The 18485-nt window shown below is 38.6% G+C and overlaps 1 protein-coding gene across 4 annotated transcripts in view; it reads left to right on the top strand.

Moving 5' to 3' along the window:
• Nucleotides 1-18485, top strand: part of TNIK (TRAF2 and NCK interacting kinase) — a 400486-nt gene that overhangs the window by 89121 nt on the left and 292880 nt on the right. For all 4 annotated transcript variants that reach the window (XM_054552986.2, XM_054552987.2, XM_024244766.3 and 1 more), the window contains exon 2: nucleotides 1576-1641. In XM_054552986.2, the coding sequence (XP_054408961.2) occupies nucleotides 1576-1641 (66 nt within the window). The remainder of the gene's footprint in view (nucleotides 1-1575; nucleotides 1642-18485) is intronic.

Here is an 18485-nt window from a genome sequence, read left to right as displayed (position 1 = left end):
CAGAATAGCAGATAAACTCATTTTCCCCTTCCCCCATTTAAATCCTGCTGGTGGTGTGGAATTTCTCAGCTTAAAAGTGATTACTATTAGGTATTAATAGATTTCCGACTATGTGCCAGGCATTGTGCAAAGCCCACACTTATTCTTCACAAGAGTATGGCTAGGTAGATGTCATCCCTGCAGACCCAGACAATATGTTGCTTTCTTGGGGTCTCCTAGGATCACAGAGCTAGTCAAGGCACAGCTGATATTTAACCCAGGTCTGTCTGAATCTGAAGTTCAGGCTATTCCCTGCCTGCCTCTTAGCCACCCATTGTAATAATATATGGCATTGCTCTCATGTAAGTGTCAGGTAGAGACAGGCCAAAGGCACAGTCTATTTTTATTTGTTCCTAAGAATATTTTTTAAATTAAGTGCCTAAAACTTAAAAAATAGGAGATCTGACATTAAATACAATGTTCAGTTTCTCTTGAAAAATCTTTAGACCTGGCAATATTGTGCTCATATGTTGACAAGACAACAAGTGGCTCCAGCTAAGTAAACTCCACCCCACCCCACCCTACCATACCACACCCTACCTCCCTCAAGGAGGCTCGAGTTGCCCAGTTTGCCACAGGCCCCAGCTGGACCACTTTACTTGTTTATATTACTGGCCTGGCCTCTGCAGACATTTAAGTTTGTGACTCCTAGATTTATGCCTTTAAAGAAGCAATTTCTGTCCAGTTAGGAATCAGTAAGGGGTAAAAGTCAATTCTGCCTCTGAATAGAATTTTATAGGCTTTGATTTTTCTTTTCAACTTTTTGGGATAGTAATTCAGTTATAATAGCAGTAATTATTGGATATTTATTGAACACTGTAACATTTAGCTGACTCCTGGGGTTAGTGGACAACTGATTGGTGATAAGAACTTGAATAATTCTCCAATTTAGTTTGCATTCTAAATCCTGCAGTTACTCAGCAGGTACTACAGGAACTGGAGGCTATCCTCAAAAGTATATTTTGTAGAGGCAGTATTACAGAAGAGAGATGAATCCAAAGAAAAACTTTCTGAGAGAGGTAGTTAAGTTGACTCTATTTTCCCTTGGAAACTGTTGACTACCATAGGTAAGATTGCCCCACAATGCACGAACACCCTTCTTAACTACCAGGGCTCACTCAACACAATGAACAGCTCAGATATTTCAAAGAGAAATACCCTGGAACATTAGAACCTTCTCAGGATGATGAGTCTTTCACTTTATCTTGATGTAGCTCCTGCAAGTGTGTTTTTCCATTTAACAGTGAGAAATGTGTTACTTCTTTGTTATTATTTCACTTGAAAAAGCATCTCCTTTTGCCTGATTTAAACACATTTCATAGAAATGTAAAATGGAAAGAAAATAGAACTTGGCTAATTTCATAGCTGCAGCTGACTTAAATTTTAAAATTTTGATGGTATTAAATGTTAACACATGAGAGCCCCTGAAGCTAAAGTTGTTATTTATTTGCTTAATTTAAATAAGTATTTGCTTTTGATTAAGGCAATGTCCGGAATATTGTTTTGAATTTTTATTGTTTGTTTATTTTCTTTCAGGACCCCGCAGGGATCTTTGAATTGGTGGAACTTGTTGGAAATGGAACATACGGGCAAGTTTATAAGGTAAGTATTGAGTCTGAGTGTGGCTTATGTATGGTTTTAGTTCATGAATGATGAATTGCAGTGCTGTCTACACTGGCTCATAAATGGCTCCTAACAAATTTAAAATGAATTAATATACTTGTTGATTGACTCTCCGTCTTTTAAAATATATCTGTGGTTATGTTGCTTAAACTGGATTCTGTGATTTGGGTATTTCCCTTCATCATATATTACTGTGTTTGTATGTGACACATGAATTCTGATGGCACATATTTGAAGCTCTTCAAGCGTTCAGTTTCCTTTACTTAATCACTGCCAGAACTGGTTTTTGAAAGAAAAAAGAATGCCATCTACTTTAGAAATTTAAGCTATTAAACTATTACAGCTGGAAAAGTAGATGTGTTATTGGCCTAGGGCATGAATTAAATGAGTTGAGTGAACAGTGTTGGAAGAAAACTTGGTTACCTCACAAAGCAAAAGCTTAATAGCAGCGATGAATTTTAGGAAATAATTAAAAGTTAAACTTGAGTTGAGATTGAGCTGTGGAATAAGAAGTCTTGCTTGCCTGTTTACTAATTTTTGCTTACAAATTCACTCAAAAAGGTTTTTAAAAGGTATTTTCCCCAAGTATAATCTATGAAAAATGGTTGGTTGAAAATGTGAGTTGATTTCTTTTCTGATTGTCAAAAAAAAAAAAAAATGAAAGTGAACAGTTTTTGGACTAAAACTTTTGGAGTTTTATTGAATGAGCTACTGAAATGCCATCAAAACAAACCAACTGTTTCCTCATGATAATTTCTAGGGAAATATCCATCATTTTCCCTAGTGGCAGTGATATGGGATGGCATTTCCATTACAAATTATCTCGTGTTCTATTTTTTAAAATTCCTGCTGAGCCCTAAACTTCTCTCAGTTAATTAAATTTATTATAGAAATCATTCAGGTTGTATATTTTCAATTCTGCAGAATGTCAAAAGTATTATTTATAGAGTATTCTCTAGATTCTGTTTTTTAAAGCACAATTGTAAGTGGATACACATTTATATGTTTATTTACGAGAGGTTTCCTTTGGTGTCCAGGGGAAAATTCTCCCTTGCAAGAAACGATTATTTCCTAAATTGTACATCTTTTACCGTTAGACAGAATATAGTCTACCCAACCTGCTCACTTGATGTTGATCCTGTCTGACACAGAAAGAAATGTGTATCAGCAAAGGCTTTTAAATACTTTCAATGAAGATAATTAGGTTGGAAGATTGTGTTACTGCGTTTTGAGAAACTGGATTGAACTTGTGAAGTAACTAATGAATTAAGCTCTGACTTAGGTAGAAAATTACTTCTGATTTGCTGTCAATATGAAGGAGCAACTCTGTAGCATGCTGTTGGTTTTATGGTGCCATTTCTTAGAGCCTTTCTGTTTCATTATGTTTCCCACCCATAGGATATGCATTCGGGAGACAATTCACAGCTTGGTACACTAATTCAAGAGGTGAAACTCTGCACTCTTATAAGAGGAGATACCAAGAGATTCAATTAAGGATGAGAATATTTGGAAAATCCAGAATTATCCGTGATTTCTTGTTATTTGAAAAAGGCAAGGAAACAAATGGCAAGAGGTCTCAGATCTTTTTAGAGAGGGAAGATATTTAGCAGCTAGGTTGTCAACATTATTATTCTAAAGGATTCCATTCTCTTGGTGGTTGATACAGTACTATGGCACCTTCCAAGTTTAAGGGAGATTCTGCAAAGAATGGTCATGGTGAATGCAGTGAACTTTGGGACAGGAGATTTGGTCTCTTTTACCAGCCCCATTGTTTTGTAGCCACCACAGCTTTTCTGTGTATTAGTCAAATGAGAATATAGTTAGAAATGCTTTGGGGCCTGGCCAGGTGCGGTGGCTCACGCCTGTAATCCCAGCACTTTGGAAGGCCAAGGCAGGTGGATCATTTGAGCTCAGATTTCGAGACCAGCCAGGCCAACATGATGAAACCCCATCTCTACTAAAAATACAAAAATTAGCCGGGTGGTAATGGCATGCACCTGTAATCTCAGCTACTCAAGAGGCTGAGGCAGGAGAATCTCTTGAGCCTGGGAGGCAGAGGTTGCGGTGAGCCGAGATCTTGCCACTGCACTCCAGTCTGGGTGAGAGAGTGAGACCCTGTCCCCTCCCCGCCTCCAAAAAAAATGCTATGGGGCCTTGTTTTGATTTACTTAAAGAATTGTAACTCCCTACCTACCTATTTAAGGGTTTGGTTTCTAGGTAACCAGATGATGTTAGGTGGCACTGCTCATGAACAGACCCTGTGTTTCCTGAGGCCACTAATCCAGTCCTGCTGTCATTCTGAGTTCTAAAAGATTAAAATTTAATAAAATAGCAAAATATGAGCTAAAAGATATGTGAGCCTAAAGTAAATTACATTAAAAAGTGATTGCACTATAGATTATGCAACTTTTATGGAATATGTATGTTTCTAAAATACTATAGGTATAAATAGAAATGTTACAGCTCTAGGAGGAGGTCCTTATACATAAAATCATATGATAAGTATTTTCTTTCTGTTAAATACTGTGTTAGTCTGTTCTCACGCTGCTATGAAGAAATACTTGAGACTGGGTAATTTATAAAGGAAAGAGGTTTAATTGACTCACAGTTCTGCATGGCTGAGGAGGCCTCAGGAAACTTACAATCATGGCAGAAGCCACCTCCTCACAGGGTGGCAGGAGAGAGAATCAGTGCCCAGTGAAGGGGGAAGCCCCTTATAAAACCATCAGATCTCATGAGAACTAACTCACTATCATGAGAACAGGACGAGGGAAACTGCCTCCATGATTCAAGTATCTCCACCTGATTTCTCCCATGACACATGGGGATTATGGGAACTACAATTCAAGATGAAATTTGGTTGGGGACACAGCCAAACCATATCAAATGCTAAGCCTTTGATTTTAATTTTTAAAGTCTCTCTTTTGGTATTCCTGGTTTTCATAAAGTCAGGTATAACTTTATGAATAAGTATATGGACATAGCCTTTATTTTATGGAAAAATTTATTATGTTTCTTTTGTATAAGCTTCCCTAGCATAATATAATTTTGTTTACAGGTAGTTTTAAAGAAACATACTTAATATAATAGGCAAAAAGGATATGTAGGTATTCAGAGAATACCTCTTGAAATGTATCTGCATGTGAGTCAGGTACATCTAGAAGTAGACATATAAATATTTTATGTAAAAGCCATTTAATAATGTTTAGTTTTTCAAAGTTGCTTCTAGTCTTACTCCCAATTCTAGCTTATTCCTGTTTTGGGCAAGGTTAGATTTGTTTATCTTTAGCATTTTAGTCCCAGGTAATCAAGTAGTGATTCAATGTCTGTTTTTTGCTTTATTTACTGAGGAGCATAGGTAAATAATAAAGAATAGTGATTCATTCTCAGGACTTTTAATGAGGAAACCATCTCCTTCTGTTCATGGCTGCATTAAAAAATAAACCAACAAAAGGCCACATACCCATTTACTAAAGGTCTTGGCTGTTTATTGTCGTGCCACCTATTGGGAACCTAATGGAATCTGGACACATTTTTGTTAAAATAGAGTAATTCTTTTAATAAATTGAAACAATTGTTTAATGTTTACTGGTAAGATACCACTACAAATTAGCCACAGGTTTTAAATAAATGTTCGTTTATCCTGTCTCCTAATTTGCCCTTTTGAATATAGATTGGTTATTACAGAAATGAAGACATATTTTATCCCAGGGTGATAATGTGAATTAGGAATATGAAGGATTCCTCAGTATTTCTCATATTTCTTTTCAATACTTCTTAAGGTTGTAAAGTGCAAAGTAGAGAGGCCATCGTGGTGGCTATTGTGCTTAAGAGAGAGAGATGCTGTGAGTGTGTATATTTCCAGCGGGCTATAAGAGTCTTCATAGTCCTCATTCTGAGTTCTCTGCCAGCTGGCTGTCCAGCCCATCCTTCATGACCTCCAGTCATGTGGAACTCATTACTTTTCTGTCAGTCCATTTTCCTGCAATTCCTTTGAATGTTATCACATTGTGCTGAGATCCTGCCTTCCTAAAATGTTTACCGTTTCAACCCCATTTCATACCTCTAGAGCTATTTAAAATTTAAAATTTAAAATTAAATATTCTTTCACAAGAATGTAGACCTTTTGGGCTGGGTGCGGTGGTTCACGCCTGTAATCCCAGCACTTTGGGAGGCTGAGGTGGGCAGATCACCTGAGGTCAGGAGTTCAAGACCAGCCTGACCAACATGGAGAAACCCCGTCTCTACTAAAAATACAAAATTAGTGGGGCGTGGTGGCACATGCCTGTAATCCCAGCTACTCAGAAGGCTGATGCAGGAAAATCACTTGAACCAGGGAGGCAGAGGTTCCGGTGAGCTGAGATCGCACCATTGCACTCCAGCCTGGGGCAAGAAGAGCGAAACTCTGTCTCAAAAAAAAAAAAAAGAATGTAGTCCTTTTGTGTAGTCCTTTTGATATTTGAAGAAGATTTCTCCATTCTTCCTCCAAACATATACTTAACGTCTCCTGTTGTCCAGGCAATGTAGCCTCAGTTGCTTGATTCATTCTTATGGCATAGACCTGAGGCCCTTCATTATCCCTATGAACTATTCTATCACTAAAAGTCATGTTTTATGCTTGTAAATAGTTTTCTATTCCATAAAACCTTTTGAATATATTATTTAATTTCTATATTAGAATGAGCACCTTGTTCTCACTTCAGGGTCTTTATAGTCATAGTTCCCTCTACTTAGAACACTTTCCCCCCCAGCCCTCTCATGGCTGGCTCCTTCTCCTTCAGGTCTCAGCTCACATGTTACCTTCTCAAGGAAGCCAGTTTTCATCCCTGTGTCTACTACAACCAGCCACTGCCTCTGCTTCCCTCTGCCATAGACTTTCTTTATTACATTAACCTGTTTTATTGTTTTTATGGCATTGCCACTGTCTGAATTATCTTACTTCCTTGTTTATGTCTGTATTTAGCAATTTAAATACATAAGTCAAGGGAAAATAAAGTCAGAGACATAGTCTGTCTAGGCCATCACTCTATTCCTAGTCTGGCACATACTAAATGTTGACACTTGTGGGGCCCAGAATTGAGCTATGTTTTCCTTGATAATTCTTTGTATATTTGTTCCTAGTTTTAAATTTTTCAGCATTTTCATAAGATGTTAATCTTTGTACTTTAGAAAAATATATTTGCACAAAAGCAATAAACAAAATCCTCTACCTATTTTTTTTTTTTTTCTAATGGGATGGGGTTGTGGATCTTATGTTTAATGAATTACCAGTAGTCTGCAGAAGCAAGACTATGCTAGAAATTTACAAAATGAGGCAAAGCAATTTTCTGGGGTTTGGTCTTCTGGCAGAGGTCCTCAAACTTTAGTATGTAAAATGAATATTTGGGGAAGGATTTAAAATGCAGATTTCCAGGCTCTAACTTCTGAAATTTTGATTCAGTGGGTCTGGGGTATCCTCTTTGAACATTTAATAAGTGTAAATGCTCATTCTGTTGTTCAAGGTCCTGGGACCGCACCTCCAGAAACTGCAAAAATGATTGTATGTTATCCTGTTATAGGTCACTTGAGTGAATGCTAATCGTAAACTTTTTGTAATCATTTATTTTAGGATTTCCATGCTGACTCAAACTTACATAAACCGAGAAAAGCAAAAATCAAAGATCTTGACCTGAGATGTGATACCCACCTGTTTTGGCTTATTCAAAGATTTGGCTTTCAGTGTTTTTATGTGATATGCTTATGATTACAGTTTACAGCTGAATAGTTTAACTCAAGACCTGAGAATCAATATTGTCAAAACTGACCTCATATAGCAAAATCTCGGCCTGTTGGGTGGAGATTTCCTCAAATCTGTATATCACGATCTCTTCATTAACCTTCTGTTAAAATAAGATAAAACATTTCAATAGCAAGTTTATTAATAGTTTATTTATGGAGGTGATTCTATAACATTGCCCAGGATGCACTGTAGCTTTTCATAGCCTGCTGCAATGAATCATGTATTATACTATTCACTTATTGTTTGGCAAGGAGTGAGTATGGGAGAATGGTGTGTTTTATAGATAATAGTGGCATTTGTTTTTTAATCAATAATTTCTAACATAAAGAATACATTCTTTCACATTTGTTAAGTGCCCATGAAAAAAGCCCTGTGCTTTGTATGGGAATAATGCAGAGCTAACTGAGGAGGTTCCTACTCTTAAGAAGTGCGTAATCAGATTATCTAATTAGGACTGAGTGTTCACTGTGCACCAGAGGTTTTTATGTATATTGTCTCAGTTATTCCTCATGGTGGTTATGGTCTCATTTTATCGGGGAGGAAGAACTTTATTAAATCACATTATCACTCTAAGGCAGGGTTTCTCAGCCTCAGCACTCCTGAGATTTGGGGCTGGATAATTCTTTGTTGTGGGGGCTATACTATGCATTGCAAGATATATAGCAGCCTCCCTGGCCTCATCCAACTACAAAGCAGCAGCACCCCTAAGTTGTGACAGCTGAAAATGTCTCCAGATTTTCCAGTGTCTTCTGTGGGGGTAAAACCACTGCTCTAAAAATCAGACAGAATGGCAAAACTCTTAACATTGAGGTGCAAGTGGGGACGGTGAGAGTGTAGACTATTTAGGAATTAATGCTGTCCAGGCAGAGTGAGGACCTGAATGGGCTGCAAGATGTGGGTTTGGAAAAAGCTTAGAGGCCTTGGCATTTCCACTATATCTGGGAATGTAATTGAGCATTTTTATAATGGAAAGAGAATAATGAAAAGGACTTTGGAGCAGGACTGCCTGAGCTGGATTCCTAGTCTGGTTTTGCTCTGTTCCAATCGTGTGAAGATAACCAACTTACCCTGTGAGCCTGGATTTCTTTATCTTTTATTCATAGTACAGACTAGAGCTGTTAATGAAAACTCAAGTGTAAATCATTAATATGTGGAAGCGCTCAGCTCAGTGCCTGACACATAGTAGGCACTCAATAACCTTTTCCTCTTCCCAAACACCTGTGCCAGTTCTTCCCATGATCTTGCTGTCACAGAACATTTTATGCCCTAAAAGAAACATTCATAGAGGAATGAAGTTAGAAACACATGTCTTTGTGCTCCACATTCTACATTTGATTTATTGGTTTTTATGTATGCTTAGAATGGCATTATTTGTATTAAATATTAGGATGGTGCAAAAATAATTGTGGTTTTTGCCATTAAAAGTAATGGCAAAAACGGCAATACTTTTGCACCAACCTAATACCAGTATTACTTTTAACGGCAAAAACGGCAGCAACTTTTGTGCCAACCTAATACAATTCTTACATTGTATTTGGTGATATAATTGCCACTTGGATATTATATTTGGTCTTTAGTGCTTTAAAAAGCCAATTTCTCAATAACGTGTAAAGAGAAGATAGATTAATGGAGGAAACAGGAATCGGTTGCGGCACTGTGGAACTTTGGTGGGGTGAAAATGTTTTCTGAATAATTTTATATTTCACAAGTTTTGGAGGAGAAGCAACAGTATTTCTTCTTCAGGTAGTATAAGGTCTCAGGAGAGAGTCTTTATTGTGAGACTAGTGAAGGGGTGTGGAGCAGCAAGAACCTCATTTAGATATTGAGGACCCGTTGTATGGTTTTGGTTCTAACCTTAACTTGCCTTAGCTTTGAGCTTGCCATAGATCTATTTGGAACTTTAGTTGTTCTCATCTGTAAAATTAGAATATAAATAAACAGTTTTCATGATATACCCCATGAAGCTATTGTGAGGTTGAAATCAATTAATGACTATGAAAGAAAGTATTTTGTTAAATATAAATTCCTATGTACACGTAAGGTTTGATTACTGCTATTGTCATTTATTACAATAGGAAGTGGCAGATTCCTGTTATCTTGGGGTCTGGGGAAGTTTATTCCTATGTTGTTGTTTCTCTTCTTCATCCTCAGGCTTTATTATCTGTTCTTAAAGTGTAGTTTTGCTAGAATTAAAGGTAACAATTTTACTTCCATTCTCCAATAAGTAGGAGAATCATTCACCTTTGAAATATGTTGGCTTGATGAATTTTTCATCCTCATAGGTCCCCGAGTTGTTTGCATCTAATCTGAAGACCATGCCACCTTGTGCTATGATCTGTTGAGTGTAATGAATTAGATGGTTGTCATGTGAACACGGAGGGAAGACTTTTGTGGGTGCCTGCGTGCTAGATGCCATATGGATGGGTCGATTGCTCTGCTAGGTAGCTGAACCTGTAGAGTTGCTACCAAAACTTGATACAGGGACTGTGTGGGATTTCTTGTTGCTACTAGTGGTTCGCAGCCTTCATTTTTATAGAAATCATCTGGATAATTTTGCAAAACTATAGATAATTGGGCCTTTCTTTAAAAATTTGATTTTAGTTTGTCTGATGTTGGGCTGGGGGAGGTTTTATTCCAGACCTTCCCAGATGCTTGTAATGCACAGCCAGGATAGAGAGCTGCTGGGCTGAAGCTCTCTGCCATGTAAGTGCTCTTTTGGGTATCTTTGCCTTTGGAGATGAATCTACCCCTTTTAGTTCTATCTTGGGGTTTTGTTTACCTTTATTCATTTATTCAGTGTCAGCCTTCATAAGTATCTAACAACTGCCTGGCATTGCCATCAGGGCACGGTTTATAGATAAACATGTGGCATGGTCCTTGTCCTCCAAGGGTTTGAAGTCTCTGGGTGGAGAGACATGAAAATAGATCACTTCAATGTTGTATTCCATGCACCACGGCAAGAGTATACAGAGCAGAGCCAAATCTGTGGGGGCTGTGGGAAGACCAGGAAAGGCTTCATATATAAGGTGACTCTTGAGTGGAGTCTTAAAAGATGAATAGATGTATGTGGAAGGGGAATTAAGTAGGTACTCTAGGGAGAGGTAGTGATACCAAAGGCTTGACTGTTTTGATGGCCTGGGCCAGGGTCAATAACCTGAGGTGAAGTAGGGCTAGGAAGCCTTTAAGACAGACAAGGACAGATGGCTCTTCTGGCCTTGAGTCTTGGCCTTGAGACTCATTAGCTGTGTGAGCGTAAGCAAGTCATTTAGCTTTTCTGGGCCATCGTTTCATGTATAACAAAGAGGTCTGGCCAGAGGGTCTCCAGAGTTCCTTCTGGATATGACATCCTTTAATTCTAAGTAGAGCACTAGTCTGGATAACCTCCACAAGTTGCTTCCATGAATCCACTTACAGCCTGTGCTTTTCCAACTACAAAACTGTTACAGAAATATTCTAAACCATTAGCAAAATGATTTATATGGAATGCCTAACATTATTAAGGTACCCATGTGGCCTGGTGGCATTGCTTGATGTAGTTCTGTGTTGAAGGATGTAGACACATGCATGTTTTATACCATTCTCTCATTAATTCAGAGCCACAAGGTTTTAGCATGTTCTCACTACCTCAATGAATGATGATATATACTTTCTAATAGTGATGAAAAGAGGATGAGATTTTCTGTTAGGGATGGACATGGATTGGCACTTGTGTGCTCAATTTTGATTTGAAGTATTTAGAATGCTTTAGTCCAAAATACTTTCATTCCACCTCATATTGTATCAATGAGTTGCTACATAACTTGATGCACAACCCCCTCATGACTTGTAGTTTTTAGATCTCATAACACCCTTAATGACTTGGTGATTATAAGGCACTTTCAAGTAATTAAACAATCAATAGTTACTATTCTGGGTTATTTGTAACCTTTAAAATGAAACCCTGCCAGGATTACAGGCACAGAATTTAGGGCTCTTCACGGTTTTTAACTATTTTGTACATGGGAAACATTTGAGACTCTTTAATAAAAAGAATAACCAATTAACTGTGGTATTGAGATTGTATTTCTTATCTCTGTAGTTTAATCTTAAGTATAATTTCATTAAATCTGCTTGGATAGTTTGCATATGCAAAAAGAAATATCTGCTGTTTGGCAAGCAAATATATGCTTACTACTACATAGGAGCGTTGTTGGTGGTGAGGGTCTAGAATGGGGTCATTACAACCTCTGCTGCTGGGTGCAGTGGCCTCGGATATTGCTTCGGATCTTGGTCCTGTTGCTCACTTTGCAATGCGAAGCACAGAACTACTGTGTCCATTTTGTTCCTCTCTACAACAAAGGAAGACAAGTGTAGCAGCTGGTTACACAATTTTTCTAGATAAATTACAAAATGTCTATTACAACAATCATGATAATAATAACCATATCATCTTTGTGAACAGCAGGGAAGAGTTAGGAACTCGATATGTGAAGAACTCAGTCTCCTTTAAGGAGAAGGTGACTTCTTGTTTTAGAAAACTTGCCCGTTACTGTTTAACATCTTCGAGTTGATACTTCAAGTATTGCTTGAGAAATTCAGTTTTGATCTGTGCATCACATTCAGGGAGGTAGTATGAGGCTCCTAGCTGAATTTATCTTACTGGAAATCTTTTTAGTGGTACCTCTTTCTCTTATCGTAGAATGTACATACTGTAATTACCCCCTTAGCCATTTTAAGTGAGCATACAATTCAGCAGCATTAAGTACATTCACATTGTTGTGCAACCCTCACCACTACCCATCTCCAGAACTTTTTCATCATCCTCAACTGAAACCCTCAACCCGTTAAATATTAACTCCCCATACCCTACTATCCCCCACTCCACCCCATGCCCTGATCTCTGTTTAAAAAAATACTGTTAGTAAACTTGAAATTTATAGAGGTGGTGGTTTCCTGGGTCATGTCCTGCAACACTGGATCTGCAACAAGCCTGAAATGGGTCTGCCTGTCTGTCTGTCCTCATGTTGGCGTTCCTCCAAGGTACCTCACCAACAGCCCACTTTATTATCTGCAGGTGACTGACCACCCCGCCCCTGCAGGGCTGCATCTTGTTCTAGGAAGCTGAAACCAGCTGAAGCCCTTGATTTTTCTACCCTGTTTATATCTAAATAAAACAATCCTTCTCAGGTAGAAGTCCACAAAAAATATACAAGCATTTTGTATGAATCCCAAAAGAATATTGTGTATGCTTTCTGATACGGTTTGGCTGTGTCCCCACCCAAATCTCACCTTAAATTGTAATAATCCCGTGTCAAGGGTGGGGCCAGGTGGAGATGATTGAATCCTGGGGGCAGTTTCCCTCATACTGTTCTCGTGTAGTGAATAAGTCTCAAGAGACCTGATGGTTTTATAAGTGGGAGTTGCCCTACACAAGCGTTCTTGTCTGCACCATGTAAGTTGTGACTTCGCTGCTCATTCACTTCCAGCCATGACTTTGAGGCTTCCCCGGCCATGTGGAACTGTGAGTCAATTAAACCTCTTTCCTTTATAAATTATCCAGTCTCGGGTATGTCTTTATTAGAAGTGCAAAAACAGACTAATACGTTTTCTATATTAAAATGTCTGGGCTGTGGTTATTTTTATTACAATTTTACAAATGAGATTTCTCTTTACCTTAAATATATCAAATGTATCAACTATTTTTTAAAGCAGCAAAACATTTTTCCCCCACAGGAAACTCCAGTATTTGACACAATAGCAGAATGTTCTGGATGGAGGATAGTTAGGATCTACCTCATGGAGCCGTCCCTTTGCCGACACAACACTCCCCGATGCTCCTCTACCTCCCTCCACAGAGTAGCCCCAAACTTGGAGCTCCAGGGAGCACAGTTCTACATCCCCAGTCACAGGTCCCTATGACATGACCTCTGCCTCCCACTCCAGCCTCATCTACGGCCCATCCTGATTCCCACGGTGTCCATCTATGGTAGCACATTGTGGGGCATTCGTGCACACTGCACACAGTGTCTGTTTATCTGTGCTGTACCCTTCCTCACCCCCTGTTGGCTAGCAACCATACTATATCCTTAACACTTGGTTCAGGCAGCGCCCTGCCCAGTGGGGTTTGATGGCCTTCCCTGCCTCTTCTCTCCGTACTCTAACCTGTTTGTAATACTCTGTCTGGCTGTCTCCTATTCCAAACTGAGCTCCTTGAGTCAGGGACATTACCTTACTGTTTCTCTAGTACCAATACAGAGTAGGTAGTTACAAATATGTACCAAAAAAAAAAGTACAGAGGCCGAGGCAGATGGATCACCTGAGGTCAGGAGTTTGAGACCAGCCTGGCCAAAATGGCAAAACCCTGTCGCTACTAAAAATACAAAAACTAGCTGAGTGTGGTGGTCTGGGCCTGTAATCCCAGATACTCGGGAGGCTGAGGCAGAAGAATCACTTGAACCTGGGAGATGGAGGTTGCAATGAGCTGAGATCATGCCACTGCACACTCCAGCCTGGGCCACAAAGGGAGACTCCATCTCAAAAAAAAAAAAAAAAAAAAGAAAAATTCTGCTGAGTTTGGAATGCCCTAACTCAGTGAGATATGTTTAGATTTGCTTCATCTCAACTGTTTGAGTATATAAATTAAGGAGACTGACACAAAATGTAATATTTAGTAGCCAACAGCAGTTTGATACCTGAAAAGTAAAAAGTGTCCACCTACCATCTAATATGACAGAAGAGAATAGGACAAAGAAAAAAATTTTTTACCCTTTTTAAAATTGGCTTTATGATTCTAAGGCTGTTTTTGTGGCTAAGCACAAAGAACCACAGCTCATCTGAACTTTTAAATAGCCCATTGCAGACTTTTGATATCAGAGATGGGTTTTTGGAGGTTGTTTTCCATCTTCTACCATGTCTTTGGGACTGTAGAGTTAAACATTGAGATCACTGATGTCAATCAGAAAACATAAAACAGAATGGTTTTGAAACCTTCATATTCATTATTTCATTTGACCTTCACAGTAACCCCATAAGTTAGATAGAAGAGGTATGATTAACCTTGTCTTAAAGGAGAGAAATTGAGGTCTGAGAGTTTATAAATGTCTTCCCTTGAAGCCCCCAGGTAAGTAGTAGAGCATGACTCCTGATCAAGTCGCCTAAATTATCTTAGCTCCACTCAGAAGTTTCCCAGGAGGAAATTTGGGTATAACATCTCCTTAAATGTTTGGCAAAGATTGGTTTTGCCCTGCCCTTCCATTGCATGTTTAGAATATTTTAAGTAGGTTCTTGATAAGTCTGAATTTATACTATAGAGCAACGATGCCATAGCCTGTTTCAATATATAGTGCTTCTCATCTTTATAGCAAAAATACTAAAGGGTGATTCATGGCTTGGTGATTACTCATTGATTTCTTAGTAAATGGGGACACTGTGTTTTTATACAACAAACGCAATTGTGTTTTCCCAGAAAGATAAGAAGTGGATTCTTTTCCACTTACAAAAAAGGAAGCGGCATACCTTGAGCTACTTACATTTTACAATATAAAATACATCTGTGTTGATTATTTAAGGGAGTTGGTTGCCTCTTTTCTCAGAGAAGAGGAAGAAATTTCTAGACTTCTTCAAAAATCAGCTCCAATAGCCAGGTGCATGATTATTTATTTATTTTCCCAGAAAAACTCTACAATCAGACTGGAGCTTGATAAATGTTTGTTGAAATGAATTGAATTGATTTATTCTCTCAGCTTCAGTTGTGTGCTTTTGTGAGCAAATGGATAAATCTTACTGCTCTGGAGACCATGCAAATATTTGCCAGGTGTATAATTTGTACTTTTCCCCTATTCCAAGCAGAGGGAAGGCCAGTTACCTGTTACCTGGTGTGGCATTGTAGCAAGTTGCTTACTCTTTGCTTTTCTATTTCCTCCTTTACAGGGATGCCTAGGTTTGTGTGTTTGGGGTTGAGGGTGGGGAGAGACAACGAAATAGAGGATGGAAAGGAAGAATTTCTGGGTATTATAGAGGAGGATGACCTGGCTACAATATCAAGATGTAATCTCTTGGATAATTTGCATGACTGCCAGTTAGGAATACCTGTGACTCCCTATTTGTTTCCATTAAGGATCACATTATTCACTTTTTTCCCCTACAGGTTTTAGTTATATAACACCAGCAACCCAGGAATGCCAGAGATGCCTCTATCAGACACTTTCATGACAAGTTTTAGCCAGAGTTATCTCATTCTTTCTCTTTGTCAAAATAGTGAAAGTTAGTGAAAACACAGGACAGTGTGTCCTCTTCTTTGGGTGGAGGCAAAGCTGATTGTATATTCTCTTCAAAGGAGTTGCAAATTAGGCAGATTCTGATTTCTCCCTAGCTAACACTTCTGGTGATTTCAGCTGGAGAAAATGAATGTTTTGTGGCCTAAATGTTTAGTACATTTTGTTCTACCATTTTGTACCCACTTGTGAACTTATGAAGAGATACTTCAAGTACTTCAGAACTTCAAAACCTTTCCATTCCCTCAAGAAACCTATCACAGAAGCCAGTCACCAAAGCCTCCCTCCTCCTCCATATGAATATGCCCCTCTGAGAGTGCTTCAGGGAGGAGGTGCCTGAAGCCAAGCCCCCTGAGGCAACCCCAACTTTCATGGTCTGCTGTAAGATGGGGAAATGGGATGAGCAGATGATTAATACAGAGCCATGGCTGCTCTGTTCTTGGGGTTCCAGTTTATCTGTTGCCCAGAACAAGATTTGCTTGAATAAGACGAATGCCTACAGTTAATCAGCTGATTAAATAGTCATAAATTAAGATTTATTAACACCAAGAATCCAGTGTTCATAGGGGATGGGGGAAAATACAAGACAGAAAAGACAAAAACAAAAAAAAAGTCTGTTAACAGAACCCAAAACAGAATAGCAACATCGAAAACAGAACGCTCTTTGAGTATTGTTTTCTAGTCTAGAAGCATAAGAGATTTATGGCTACCTGATTAAGTTGATGAGTAATACTGTGGTCAGATGTGCTCTTTGAAATTTGGCTTAAATACTATGCATCATGGTGTTACCTCTTGCTGGAATCTATATATTTGTGAGTAGCTAAAATTAAGATAGCTATTGACAGTGTTTTCTTTCACAGCCCAATCACTACTTAAATTATTTCTCCCTCAGCAGTCTTAGTCTACATTCTCAGTGTTGAAGAAACTCCTTAGTCTGTGCAACAGTCTCTAGGGAGTATCTTTGCATTTCTAACAATCAACTCTGGAGATTAATTGGGATTATGAGACCCATTTGCTCATAATCATAAGATTTCAGCATCTGACTCAGGATCTTGTTTCTCAGGAAGCCCAAGGGGAAGGACACAGAGAACTCCTAGGCTTTAGTCTTGCGTCCATCGAGTCCTGCTACAAGCTGCCCTTTTGGCCCTTCGAGGTCCTGGAGGTTTTCTTTTGAAATTTCCTTGAGGAACACAGCTCAGGTGCTCTAATTTCAGCGTGAGTCTGTGGGCAGTTGCACTCAACTACTTCTGCGTGGCTGGTGTCTGTTTCCAAAGTAAATATAGGGGAGAAAATCCCCTTTTTACAATCAGCAATTTGGGGTAGAGCAGAAGCAATGAAAATGCCTAGTGCTGAAACTTTTTTTTTAAAAAAAGGATAGCTATACAAAGGTGTGTATATCTACATATATATTACATATATATAATGAATTTGGTGTTTGTGCTGAGTTCTATGCTTTATTGGGAGTGAATTTCTAAATTGGTGTCAGTTCAAGACAATTTTTCTTGGTGGCGCAGTGTCACCCTAAGACATGAATGTGGTGTTAAGGGCTGATTTTGCTGGAATAATGGCACTTTATCCTAACATACACCTTTTGGCGGCATTTGGAGGGTAGGGGATATCTACAAAAAATTCTCCAGAATAAAAATTTTAAGAAATCATAGATGTTAACTCTGAAGAAGTACCAAGACCACAATCATTACTGCCTACTATTACTAAAAGAAGGAAAAATAAGTTAACTTTTTAACTCGGCTCAGGTGAAGGCTGGCCATCCAAAATAAAAACTTTGATTTATAGGCAAAACACCCATGTGGAAGGTCACATTGCAGAAGAATATTGCTGTCTTCCTAGACTTGAACCTCAGAGGTTAAGATGAGTTCAGAACTCTTGATAGTTTAAGAGCCATCTCTTTATTTTTTTTAATCCTGAGTCATCTCTTGTAGTCAGGTGTTTCATAGATTTAGTATGTGCTTTGGTTGGCAGTTCTTGCCTTTACTTGTTAATGTGTCTCTTTAAAAGCTCAAGGGCCGACCTTCTTCTGTGCACAGTAAAAGTAGCACTAGTATGTAATCCCATATGTATAGTGTATGTATAGAGTAACTATGCCCATTATAGGAAAGGCTCAGTAGCAGGCTTCCACAACATCATAAAGTAAACACTTACTGCTTAGTATCCCTGCTTTACAGATGAAGAGTCTAAACCTTGCAAAATTTAACTTGCCCTAGGTCACACTGACAGTAAGTGGCACAACCTGGAGTTGAACCCACAACCTTTTGACACCAGTGATTGAAACAGATATAATTCATTGGCATAATGAAAGCATGGTGGGGTCGACTGCTCAGTGCAAGAGTTCAGTCATCTAACCTTTAATTTAAAATTTTCTGGTTTAACTGAAGACTACTATTTCTAGTTCTTAGGATCCTTGTAAAGTAGAGCAGCCACCTTTAGTGTTTACATGCTCTGTTTCTCCTATCTGACCACTTTAAAAAGGTAGAAAAGAATTATTCTGCTCACAAATTACCTAGTAATTCTGCCAATATGTTTAAATAAATGTTCTTTAAATTATCCTATTTAGGAGGAGAGGTGACTTTAAGGTAGAAACCCAGCCAAAATATGTTACTATTCTAGAAGGTTCTTTGGCTTGGGTCAATCAAATAACTTTGATGTTACTTTTGCATTTCTGAATACATTAAAGCCTCATTAGTTTTCAGAGAGGAGACTTGGGCAAAACTTGACCTTTTAAAGTACCTTAGAAGGCGGAGTTTACCAAGCAATTTAAGAGTATAAACAGGAGT

This window comes from Pongo abelii, chromosome 2 (assembly GCF_028885655.2).
Source record: "Pongo abelii isolate AG06213 chromosome 2, NHGRI_mPonAbe1-v2.0_pri, whole genome shotgun sequence".
Lineage (NCBI taxonomy): Eukaryota > Metazoa > Chordata > Mammalia > Primates > Hominidae > Pongo > Pongo abelii.
This window is presented reverse-complemented; position numbering and strand designations above follow the sequence as displayed.